This window comes from Panthera pardus, unplaced genomic scaffold, assembly GCF_024362965.1.
Source record: "Panthera pardus isolate Hobbes unplaced genomic scaffold, ASM2436296v1 HiC_scaffold_4, whole genome shotgun sequence".
Classification (NCBI taxonomy): Eukaryota; Metazoa; Chordata; class Mammalia; order Carnivora; family Felidae; genus Panthera; species Panthera pardus.
Window position 1 is genome coordinate 5,782,473 of NW_026526969.1, and position 12,267 is coordinate 5,794,739.

Here is a 12,267-nt window from a genome sequence, read left to right on the forward strand (position 1 = left end):
CACGAGGCTAAAAGAGCAGATGATGGCCGAGCCAACTTTAACTGCACTGGCCCCAGGTCGTGAGCGACCCGACGGTAAAGCCTCTGGCGCAAACGCACCGTCGTGATTTTGGTGGCTTTTCGGGGTTTTTTGGCCAGAGGAGTCAGCCAGGGTGTCTCCCCGGGGCCAGGGCGCCCCTTACCTCTTGTTTGTGGGCCTTGTCTTGCTGGTGGATGCCGTTTGCAGATCCGGAATTGGGGACGGCCTGTTGAGGGAGAGTCATGCGCAGATGCTGAGAGGTTCACCAGGCAGCAGTTCCTGGTTTGGCCCCTAGGTGGCGAGGTGTTCCCCTTGGGGCCACCGGAGGCTCTTCAGAATGCGGGTCCCAGGACCCCGGGGGACCAAGGCTGCATCCCCAGCTTAGTCTGAGCTCCTCCTCAAGATCAAACCACGTACCCCTTGGGCCGGGACTCCCGGAGGTCAGGGCCACGCTTCCCGAGGACGGTGCCCCGTGGCCGGCCGCCGGGTCAGCCGCCCTGGCCCACGGCTCACCTGGGACTTGTCGGGGCTCCTCATGGCCTCCACGAGCTTCTCCACCTGCTGAGCCTGGTCCAGCGCGTCCCGCAGAGCATCTTCTGTGCTCATCAGCTGGTGCTGCAGCCGCACGAGCTCAGGCGCCGAGGACGGGTCAATGAGCGAGTAGCGCCTCTGGTCCGACAGGGACTTCTCTTTGTCCTGGAAGCAGCAGGGAAGGGAGGGGGAGTACGCACGCGATCGTGTGTGTGTGTGTGTGTGTGTGTGTGTGTGTGTGTGTGCGTGCACGTACCTGTGCACATGTGTGCTGGGGGGAGGGCAGTCTCTCCTCCAGGCAGGAAACTCTCCTGGCCCCCCCTGCTCTCTGGGCCAGGCCTTCCTCCCCTGCTAGAGGGTCCCCACTGAAGTATCCTCTTTGTCCCCCGCCCTGAATTCCCAGGCTGTCAGATGCTTCAGATTCTCCAGGTCCTGAAATGCAGGACGCCCTCCCTTCTTTCCTTCTTGTGGCCCCCACTCCCCCCTTCCCCCTCCCCCACTGTCTTTATGTGGGTCCCTTCCCTTCACCCCTAGACCCACCGCTTCATCACCTCTTACCCTCCTCCCCTCCCCAACAGGATATTTGTCACGTTCAGCTCCCAAGTCTTCCACGACTGACCCCTGCCCACCAGGGTGCCTGGAGATACACCCGCGAGCCTCCCTGCTCCCACATAAACTGCCCCTGGGCTGCATGCTTCCAGATCCTTCCGCTCCACTCTGATCGTCCACCTAAAACTCCCTTACTTTAGGGGTTTTCTAACCACCAAGCCCTTCCCCAGTTTTCCCGTGGCACGGGGGGGGGGGGGGGCGGGGAGACAGCTCAGAGAGACACAGGAGAGGCCGCCCCCAGGTGAAGGGGAACTTCCCACATCCATGTAAACTTGACCAGCCCGTTCCCCACGGAGAGGAGCAAGAATGCCACTGCCCCCACTCCATGAGGCTCAGGGAAAGTCTCAGAATCAAAACTCTGAAGTCTCCGCCAGCCCCAGGGCCTTGTCTTCTCCTGAGTTAGGTCCAGACTCACAGAGCCACAAGGACCGCAAGGGCCCTGGAATCCTGCCTGCTGGCTAGACCCGCCAGGATTAGAGGGGTGTGTGACACCCCTTAGCCCTTGACCCTACGGGCCCCCACAGCTGTGGGCGGGTCCTGCTCCTCCCCCCGGCCCTCAAGGCCTCCCTTCTTCTGTCTCCTCCAAAGGCCAAACCCCAGCGGCTGAGCGGGAGGGCAGGGAGGGGCTTTGGAGCAACTTCCTAGGACAGCAGCCTGTCTTCCCAGACAGGGTCCTGTCCTTCCCTTGCAACTGACTAGGCGCGGTAACTGGCCAAGGGTTGTCCTCAACGCACAGCCCGCTTACTCCAGCCCCCACCTCGGGGACTCAGCCCAGTCAGGCTCCTGTTCCTGATGGAGGGGTCTCAGCTCCCAGAACCCCAGGGTCCGAAGGTGCTTCGATATACCCGTCTCCCTCCTTCGACCGATGCGTGAGTCCCCACTGCCAAACCCTGAGCAAGGAGTTGGTTTCTGGCTTGATTCCTCCCCTGCATGGGGCACTCACCCTGAAGCAGTCCATCCTAGCTCTGGACAAGCTCAAGTTCTTCGGAAGTCTTCCTTTGCCCTGAATCCCCCAGACGACCACATGGCCGGCTACAACGTCTGCAAACGGGTCGCCCGTGGCCCCTCCACCGGCTACATCGCTGACCCGTGATTCTAGGGCCTTCTGAACCCTCCCTGTGACTTGGCTCTAGGAGGCTGCCAGTCGCCACGGCTGGGGCAGCCTCAGCCCACCCTGCCAGCCCCCCATCCCCAGGCCACCCCCTGGCCCACATACCAGCCCAGTCAGCTTTTCTCGCAGGCCCCGGATGTCATCCTTGAGTTTCTGCTCCTTGATCCGCCACTCAGCCTTGTGCACCTCGCGGCTCAGGTCCCTCTCGGGCCCTGGCGAATGGCGATTGGCCTCCAGCAGCAACACTCGAAGTTCATTCAGGCTCCTGGCAGGGGCCAGCGAGGGGCACAGAAGAGCTAGTCAGCCCTGGCCCTCTGTTCCCACATTGTGGAGATTCGCCGGGATCTTACAGACAGGCCACCCTGACAGGGACACAGCACCTGTGCCACGAGGGGCCGCTGTGGAAACACGAGGCATGAAACCAAGAGGGGCCAGATTTGGGGATGGGATGGTCAAGAGAACTGGGTCTCTTCCGGAATGTTTTTCAAGTTAAAAAAAAAAAAGAGAACAGGGGCCCCTGGGGGGCTCAGTAGGTTAAGCATCTGACCCTCGATTTCGACTCAGGTCATGATCTCATGGTTTGTGGGATCGAGCCCCATGTCCAGCTCTGTGCTCTCCCTTTCTCTCTGCCCCTTTCCTGCTCACATGCACACGTGCACTGTCTCTCTCTCTCTGAAAATAGATATGTAAGCTTAAAAAAAAAGATAAAGAGAGAACAGGTTTAATTAAAAAATAAAACAAGGGGCGCCTGGGTGGCTCAGTTGGTTAAGCGTCCGACATCAGCTCAGGTCATGATCTCACCGTCTGTGAGTTCGAGCCCCGCATCGGGCTCCGTGCTGACAGCTCAGAGCCTGGAGCCTGCTTCAGATTCCGTGTCTCCCTGCCTCTCTGCCCTTCCCCTGCTCATGCTGTGTCTCTCTCTCAGAAATAAATAAAACATTAAAAAAAAAATAAAACAAAACAAATAAAACATTCACCCAAGAGAGCTCATGTGGTAAGACATTCTATTTTTTTTTTTACTTTTTAAGATTTTTTAAAAAATTATTATTAAAAAAATTTTTTTTTAATCTTTATTTTCGAGAGAGAGACAGAGAGAGACTAGGGTTGGGAGAAGGGCAAAGAGAGAGGGAGACATAGAAATCTAAGCGGGCTCCAGGCTCCGAGCTGTCAGCACGGAGCCCAACATGGGGCCTGAACTCACAAACTGTGAGATCATGACCTGAGCCGGTCTGCCGCTTAATCGAGTGAACCACCCAGGTTCCCCTGCTTGCTACAATTTTTTAAAGTTTATTTATTTTAAGAGAGACAGTGACAGCACAAGCGGGGGAGGGACAGAGAGAGAGGGGGAGAGAGAGAATCCCAAGCAGGCTCTATGCGGCCAGCACAGAGCCCGATGCAGGGCTCGAACTCACAGACCGTGAGATCACGACCTGCGCCGAAACCAAGGGTCGGGCGCTTCATCTCCCCAGGCACCCCAGCTTGTTGTGATTTTTAAATGGATTAGGAAATATTTTAAAACTTCTGCTTGAATTGATAACATGGCAAATACAGAAGAAATAAGCAGAAGCTGTGGGGGAACCCTCATGACCTTGAAGTGCTGAAGTCACTTGGTGACTTGGTGCGGGGACCAAGAAGTGTGGGAACCACTCATCTTGCCTCCAGGCTCTGCCGCCTGGAGATCCGTGTCGAGAAGGGTTCCGAGGCTGCATCTGAGCTCGGCGGGGGACTGCGGCGGGCGCTGGCCATTGCCAGCCACCTGTCCCTCCCGCCCCGCCCCTGCCCTGCCTCTCAGGCAGGTGGAGGGGCGCCAGGGTCGGGGCCCGACGGGACCACAGCGCCCACGGCTAACTCACCGCTCCTTCCTGAGCAGCTCCTGGCTGATGAGGACCAGCTGGCCCGAGGCGTCGTGGGTCTTCTGGGACACGGCTTCCAGCTCAGCCTCCAGGCGCCGCTTCTCCTTCTGGAGGGTTTCCGCCTTCTTCTCTCCCGCCTTGCACTTGGCCTCCAGTGCTGAGGTCGGCCGGCAGGGAAAGCAGAGAGAGGGGCAGGATCGCCATGGGAATCTGTCCCACCCGGGGGGGCGGCGAAGGCCCCGGGCAGGGAGCCGGGTTTCTCGGGGGGACCACAACGACTCCACACACTGCACTGAGTGGGTCTCTCTCATCCTGCAGAGCCGGGCAGCGAGGGGCCGAGAGGGCAGCTGCACGAAGCAGGCCACGGCCCCAAGCACAGCAGCGCAGGCCCTTCGGGGCCGGGGGAGCGGCCCGCCCCGCCCGAGACAGGACCCGGGCGCTCACGACCGTGTCCTGGACGAGGGAAAGCAAAATCTTCACCTTAGCCTTCCTTGGAGGGCTCTGAGGTCAGCTGACCTTGGCCGGGACCAATGAGGCCACGTGAACGTGGTGGGAACTGGACAGAAGTGGGGGGTGGGAACCATTCCCCAGGATGGGGGCGGTCTCGTGGACACCAGCACTGGCGTTCTGGTGGGAGAAGCAGGGCCGGTTCACGAAGTCACCAGTTCCAGACCCCTGCCTCTCCCCAGGCTCCCCCTCTGTCCTCGTGTCCTTTGTGTCTCGTCCCCTGCCGCGGCCGGCATCCTTCCCCCGGAATCTGAAATCCTGGTATTTCCAGCTAGAATGGCACCGGGGGCAACAGCTACTCTATCTTTGTCACCCGTGAAATGGTCCTCAAGACCAGAGAGCAACCTGGTGGAGTTCACTGAGAGAACACAGAGAACTGGCCCCGGGGGAAGAGGCCGGCCGGGGTCCTTCATGGTCTCATGGACACTGTGGGGGCCACACCGGCCCTCTCACCACGGCTCAGGTGGAAACCCAGTGCGGGTGGACTGGCCCATGGTGCCCTCTGAGGGCAGAACGGGAGAGGGTGCCCTGACCCAGGAGCCAACCCACTCCACGCCCGACCGGCTGAGGCCCCCCCGTGAAAGCCCCCCGCACCTGCCCTGCAGGAAGACTTACCACTTACTTGGGCCCTGAGCATCTCGGTTTGGGACATCAAGGCTACCACCTCTTTGTCCCTTTTGTTCAGCTTGTCCTGCAGGCCTAGGGGAGAAGGGAGAGACAAGGGGTCTGTCTGCAGTGTTCCAGGTGCGGGGCGGAGGGGGTGGCCTTCCCGCAAGAACCCTAAAACGAGGCCACATTTGGCCTCCAGGGTCCAAACGCTCCCCCACACCAGCCCTCTCTCCGGGTAACCCGCTCTGGGTAAGAGACTCCAACACTGTGTGGTCTCGGGCCACTTAACTCTCAGAGTCTCAGTTTCCTCGAGTGAGAAATTGGGGTCCTGGTACCCGTGTCACCCAGTCGTGTGGGTTCGAATACTGGATAGCCTCAGAGCAGTGCTAAAAAAGATAATCTATGGAAAGCACAAAAAACATTACATTTCTGTACGCTACTTTATAAATGTAATGTAATGCCAATATAAATACCAATACGATTTTAGTTCTTATGGAACTAAATCAGCTGATTCTATTTTTGTTTTTTTTTAATTTTTTTTAATGTTTATTTATTTTTGAGACAGAGAGAGAGAGCATGAACGGGGGAGGGGCAGAGAGAGAGGGAGACACAGAATCGGAAGCAGGCTCCAGGCTCCGAGCCGTCAGCCCAGAGCCCGACGCGGGGCTCGAACTCATGGACTGTGAGATGGTGACCTGAGCTGAAGTCGGACGCCCAACCGACTGAGCCACTCAGGCGCCCCTCTATTTTTGTTTTAAAGCTTATTTATTTATTTTGAGAGAGAGCGAGAGAGAGAGAGGGCACGAGTGGGGGAGGGGCAGAGAGAGAGAGGGAGACAGAGAATCCCAAGCAGGCTCTGGGCTGTCAGCACAGAGCCTGACACGGGGCTTTATCTCGCGAACCGTGAGATCATGACTTGAGCTGAAATCAAGAGTGGGATGTCTGACTGAGCCACCCCAGGGGCCCCCAGACTAGCTGATTCTAAAGCCACCTGGACAATAAGCAAGTCCAGCCAAGAGAGTCTGGCAAACACTTCTTCAAGGCGTTAAACACAGAGATGCCATATGACCTAGCAACTCGAAGGTGCACACCCCCCAAAGAACTGGAAACAGGCGCTTGCAAAGCACCTGCACATGTGTGCTTACAGCAACGCGACTCACAATAGCCAAAGGGTGGAAACAGACCAAACGTCCACCAACAGGCGGATGGATAAAAAGTGGAGCGTATGACGGCATATTATTCAGCCGTAAGCAGGAATGAACCTGGAATACAGTATGCTAAGTAAAAGCAGCCAGACATAAAAAGCCACATATTGTAGGACGCCTTCTAAAGTTTTTTTAATGCTTACTTATTACTTTGAGAGAGAGATAGAGCGTGAGCGGGGGAGAAGCAGAAAGAGAGGGAGACACAGAATCCGAAGCAGGCTCCGGGCTCTGAGCTGTCAGCACAGAGCCCGACGCGGGGCTCGAACTCACGGACGGTGAGATCGTGACCTGCGCCGAAGTCGGACGCTTCACTGACGGAGCCACCCGGGTGTCTCGGGATGCCATTTATGTCGATATCCAGAATGGGTAAATCCAGACAGAAAGCAGACTAGTGGTTGTCCGAGGCTGGGGAGTGACTGATAATGGGTATGGGATTTCCTTCTGCGGAGATGAGAATGATTTGGAACTAGACAGAGGTAGTGGTCGCACAAGACCGTGAATGTACCGAATGCCCACTGAATTGCTCACTTTAAAACAGTTAATTCTATGTTAATGTTGCATCAGCTTAAAAAAAAAAAAAAAAAAAAAAAAAGAACAGGCAAAAAATTTTGAAAAAGCAGAGCGGGAAAGGCTAGGTTTGCAGTCATTATGATATAAATAAAGCTTCAATAATTAAAACGTTATAGAACTGGCCCACGAACAGACAGGTTACTAATGGAATAGAAGGTCCAGAAATAAAGTCAGTTATATAAAGGAATTTGAAGGTGGTAAGATTAGTAATTCGAATCAGTGGAGAGCTTGAAACGAGTTTTTCAGAACTGGTAATAGGACAAACAGGTACCCTTTTGGGAGGCAAAAATGGTTCCTCCTTTGCACCTTATAGAAGGATGAATTCTAGGTGGACCAGAGATTTGAGCAGAGAAAATAAAACTAAAGGAGTACTAGAAGAAAACATGGGATACAGTTTAAAAATGAGAAGCCTAGAAGCCAAAAAAGAAAAGATTGACTTTTAAATGATTTATTTATTAAAAAAATTTTTAACGTTTATTTATTTTTGAGAGAGAGAGTGAGTGCAAGCGGGGGGTGGGGCGGGGAGGGTGCAGAGAGAGAGAGAGAGAGAGAGAGAGAGAGAGGAAGATTTTGAAGCAGGCTTCAGGCTCTGAGCTGTCAGCACAGACCCCAAAGCGGGGCATGAACTCACGAACCACAAGAGCATGACCTGAGCCAAAGTCAGACACTTAACCGGCTGAGCCACCCATGTGCCCCTATTTATTTTTATTTTATTTTTTGAGAGACAGAGAGAGAGAGAGAGAGAGAGAGAGAGCGAGAGCCCATGTGCACACGTGAGCAGGGGAGAGGCAGAGGGAAAGGGAGAGAATCTTAAGCAGGCTGCACACCCAGCACAGAGCCTGATGTAGGGCCCAATCTCACGACCCTGGGATCGTGACCTGGACCGAAATCAAGAGTCAGCAGCCTAACTGACTGAGCCACCCAGGTGCCCCGGAAAAGACTGATTTGAAACAAATCTGCACGGCACATACGACCCTGAGAAAAGTCCAAAGACAAACCACAAATGGGGAAGGAATGTTTGCAATGTCGTACCTAGTTTGTAAAAAATCAACAGAAAGATGAACCACCCGCGAGGAACAACATGGGCAAAAGACGCCAAGTGGAACTGGAAAGGAAGCTTCGCTCACAGTAAGAGAGAGGCAAGGTGAAGTTATCTCACGGGAGAACCACTCGGACTGGCAAAGGTCACAAAGTCTGATGAAGTTTGTTGGCGGTGAGGCTCGTGGGGAAACACACTTTGAACCACAGCGTTCGGGAGTTAAACCCGTTGGAGCCCCAAAGAGGGGAAGGTAATTCACTGAAGCAGTGGTTACAATAGACAAAGACTGGAAACCGTTGATAAGAACGGCCTCCAAGATGCGGCATCATTAAATGGAAAGGAGAAAGGGGGGCTGGACAGCAGGGAGGCGTGGTACCATCCGGTACTTACGGGTTTGGATGTGCATAAACATGTCTGGAAAGTAAACTGAGGTTGGCCAACGCGGTGCCTTTAGGGAGGGAACTCCGCCAATGCGGAGGGGGGACAGGGGTGGGGGGAGGCGGTGAGCAGAGGGCGGGCAGATGACGTCAAACAAAAAGCCCAGGGTCCCACCCAGCCCAGCAGCCACTCACCCTCCACAGTCTCCTTCATCCTGACCTTCTCCCCTGAAATGTCGTTGGACTCGATCATCTGAAAGAAGGCTCTGGTAAGAGGGATGCTTGGCCCCTGCCCCTGCCCCAGCCGGCCCACCTCACCCCTACACAGGGTGGCTCTCAGGGACTTGGTACGGTGGCAAGGATGTTCTCGGTCCTGCCTTCCTGACAAGAGAGGACCCCCGCCTGCCCCCAGCGCCCCCGAAGGCTGTTTGTGCAGCTTCCGTGTGAATACCTCCCACTCCTTCCTTTGTTGAAAACGTCTATTATATTAAACACATGTCTCCTTCCCTGGGACGCCCACAGAGATTAGTCCTGGAAGTCTGTTTCCATCATCTTCCAGAGGCAAACTCCCAGCCTTGGTTTCCACCCGTAAAACAAGCATCGGCTGTCCGAGGGCTGCGAACGAACGCAGAGCACGCCCCGGGGCCAGCTCCCGAGGAACTTTAATAAATGCTACTACTTTTTAATAATAAACCCAGAAACCAAAGAAGAAAAGATCAATTGAGAAAAAAAAAAAAATCTGAATGGCAAACATTAACAGGCTCCCCACGGCTTCTTGGAAAAAAGTTTTCAGCCTCCTGCCCAAGCAGGCTCTCCTCTGAGCATGCTGTCTGCCAGTCTAACACTGCGGATCAGATCGGCCCAGAGTGGAGCAGGCAGTCACCTCCATCAACCTGCCGCTCATACTTCTGCTCATACATCCCAAGCCCCTTTTTAAGTCTCAGCCCATTGTCTCTGCACTGAAACCTCTGCATCTGGGAGTCATGTGGGTCCCGGCCAAGGCCCCCGGTGTGTGGAAATGAAGAGAAGGGCCTTGCTGAGATCACCGCCCACTCCTCAGGCTAAGGTCTGTGACCGAGAGGAAGGGGCTGTCCTCTGGAACCACAGCAGTCTAAAACCTCCTCTGCTACAGGAGTCCAGTTGCTGGGGTCCCAGGCCTGACTACCCCTGCTCTGAGAAGGCAGTGAGGCCATTTACACACAAGCTACTCAGAGACTGTTCCTTTTCGCTCTGCCCAGGATCCTGGGACGGCACTTGCTAAAACAGTCCAACCCTGGGAGAAAGGGGGCAGAAAAGGCTGCCACGCTGGGAGGATAAGGCATCATGCAGGCAGGGCTCCTTTTACGAAAAAGGTATCCTGTTCCTTGAAACTCCCCAACACTTCCTTATTGCTGGAACGCTAACTTCTAGTTCAAAGGCACAAGGGGAATCAGAAACTCGCGAAGCCCCAGGGCCCGTATGAAGGCAATGACCACACTGCCAGCTGTCCTTCGGGTAGGGTTTGACTTTTGTCATCCTGGGCACCCTTTGTTGGCCTCCAGCTGTGGGGCTGGACTCGACCTCTGCCTCTGGTGGGCGGGAAACCCTGGGAAAGTTTCTCCGTCTCAGCCTTGGTTTGCTCATCTGTGAAACAGAGCGAACGCTGACCTAGCAAGAGTTAAGGTGAGAAAAGGCAACGTCGGTCCTGACCCCCCTCCACCTCCCAGCGCCCACTCTGGAGGCCCCCACACTGTGGCCGCTGGACGGCTGCTCGGGCTCATTAGGACTGGCGAGAGGGAGCCACCCGCAGCTCAGGTCACCTGGGTCGGCATTAGGGTGGGAGACGGGACACCCCCCCTGGGGACAGGCAGAGCTCCAGCCCCACGGAGCTCCCGGCTGCTGGCTCCTGGGGGAGGGCCGGGAGCCTGCGCAGTAGGACACGTGTGGGAGACACAGAGACCCGGGGATCGGGAGGAAGCCTGTGCTCTGTGCTGGGGTACGCACCTCTGCAGGCCTGGGCTGCGGGGACCCGGCCAGGTCAGCTCAGACCACCTCGGGTCCCCACGGTCACCCTGCACTACTGATGGAGGCACGAGAGGTGCCCTCCGTTCTCGGCCGGGCCTGGCTGGGAAGAGGGGGCCGGCCAACACCGGGGCCCCCGTGACTGTGGGGGCTCCCCCCGCCCCCCCTCCCCCCGCCCCCCCCCCGCCCGGCAGGAGAGGCGGCCGCCTACGTTGCCGTGCTGGGACGAGCGCAAGGACTCCACGGCCTGCAGTCTGTTTTCGGCAACCAGAAGCCTCTCCCGCAGCCTCTCGGCCTCCTGCTTGCTCTGGGCTTCCGACCGCTGGAGCAGCTCGTGGTCCAGCATCTTCTTCTCGGCCAGGGAGATCTGCTCCTTGAGGAACTCGATGGCCTGCGCCTGGCCCCGGTACTCCGCGTCCAGCTTCTCCAGCTCGTGCACCCGCAGCTCGGCGTCGCGGCGCTGGTCCTGGGCCTCCTGCAGCTCCAGCCGGTGCTGGCTGGCCTGCACCTCCAGCTGGGCCTGCCAGTGCTGCCGCAGCCCCGCCAGCTCCTCCTGGGCCTCCTGCAGCTTCTGCCGCAGCCCCTCCTTCTCCTTGACGTGCACGGCGGTCTCGATGTCGTGCTTGGCTCGCAGGTTGCCCAGCTCCAGCTGGTGCTCCATCTTGATGCCCTCCATCACGGCCTTCAGCTCCCCAATCTCCTTCTGCTGGGCCCCCGGGCCCGAGTTCAGGGTGGCCTTGAGGTCCTCCAGGGACTTCTGGTGGTCCGAGGCCAGCGAGTCCAGCTTGGACTTCCAGTTGTCCATGAGCCCCATGTTCTCGCTGGTGGCCTGCTGCACCTTGGCCTTGAGGTCCACCACCTCCTGCGCGTACCTCTCGTTGGCCGCCCGCAGCTTCTCCACCTCCGCCTGGTAGGCCCGCAGGGCCTTCTCGTATTTGTCCCGCAGCACGCCGCTCTCCCTCTGGTGCTCCTTGCTGGCCGACAGCAGCCGCTCGCGCAGCCGCAGGGTCTCGGCGGCCTCGGGGTGGTCGGCGGGTGGCGGGCCCGAGTGCAGCAGACATTGCTGGAGCTCCTTGATCTCGCCGCGCCGAAGGCTCAGCTCCTCTTCCAGCTGCAGCACGCGCGACTTCTCGGCCACCGTGGTCAGCTGCCGGGGAGAGAGGGAGACCGAGGTCAGCGGGCCGGCGGGAGGGCGAGGGGCCGTGGCCGGAGCAGGGGCGGGCCCCGGCCCCGCGGGGGAGGTTCGTGGAGGGGAAGGGCGCCCACCCCGCCGGGGCGTCCCGGCCTCCGGAAGGACTCCCTGGGCTTGTGGCCCTGTGATTCCGGGACGGGACGGTCCCCGCTGCCCTTGGTGGCTTGGGACACATCAGTGGTTAAAAGAAACCACTTGTTGGAGGTTCTGGCTTTCTTTAGGAGGGAATTTTGCATTATCTGGCAGCCGGATGGGTCGATTCGCGGAGGGGCTGGCCAGAGAAGGGTCTGGTTTAATTCAGGCGGTACAAAGTTAATGCTCCCAGACCCACCTCCTGATGGAAAACGGAGATCAGAGGCTGCGTCTTCCAAAAACCCATTTGGATCACGACAATGGTCATGAAGTTGGAAACAGTACATTCATCGACACGTTTTAAGTCTTTCGCTAACTTAAAACTGTTTCTGAAGGTGACCTGTAGTTCAATAAATCTGCTTTTGTTTTTATAATCAGGCTGAACCCTAGATCAAGGCGCCTCAGTGTGGGGGGCTCCAGCCTGTCAACGTGACTGGGTCAGTTTCTGCAGGCAGAGCCTCCATGCACACGTGTGTGTACCACACGAGCACGTACGGTCACCCAGCGACGGCC

The 12,267-nt window shown here is 57.1% G+C and overlaps 1 protein-coding gene across 3 annotated transcripts in view; it reads right to left on the minus strand.

Moving 5' to 3' along the window:
- The window catches only part of CLIP2 (CAP-Gly domain containing linker protein 2), a 74,365-nt gene that overhangs the window by 2,713 nt on the left and 59,385 nt on the right, over nt 1-12,267 (minus strand). For all 3 annotated transcript variants that reach the window (XM_053894217.1, XM_053894216.1, XM_053894218.1), the window contains 7 exons: nt 10,642-11,577; nt 8,625-8,682; nt 5,245-5,328; nt 4,123-4,279; nt 2,375-2,534; nt 532-714; nt 182-244 (listed from right to left, as the gene is read on the minus strand). In XM_053894217.1, coding sequence (XP_053750192.1) covers nt 182-244; nt 532-714; nt 2,375-2,534; nt 4,123-4,279; nt 5,245-5,328; nt 8,625-8,682; nt 10,642-11,577 — 1,641 coding nt within the window. The remainder of the gene's footprint in view (nt 1-181; nt 245-531; nt 715-2,374; nt 2,535-4,122; nt 4,280-5,244; nt 5,329-8,624; nt 8,683-10,641; nt 11,578-12,267) is intronic.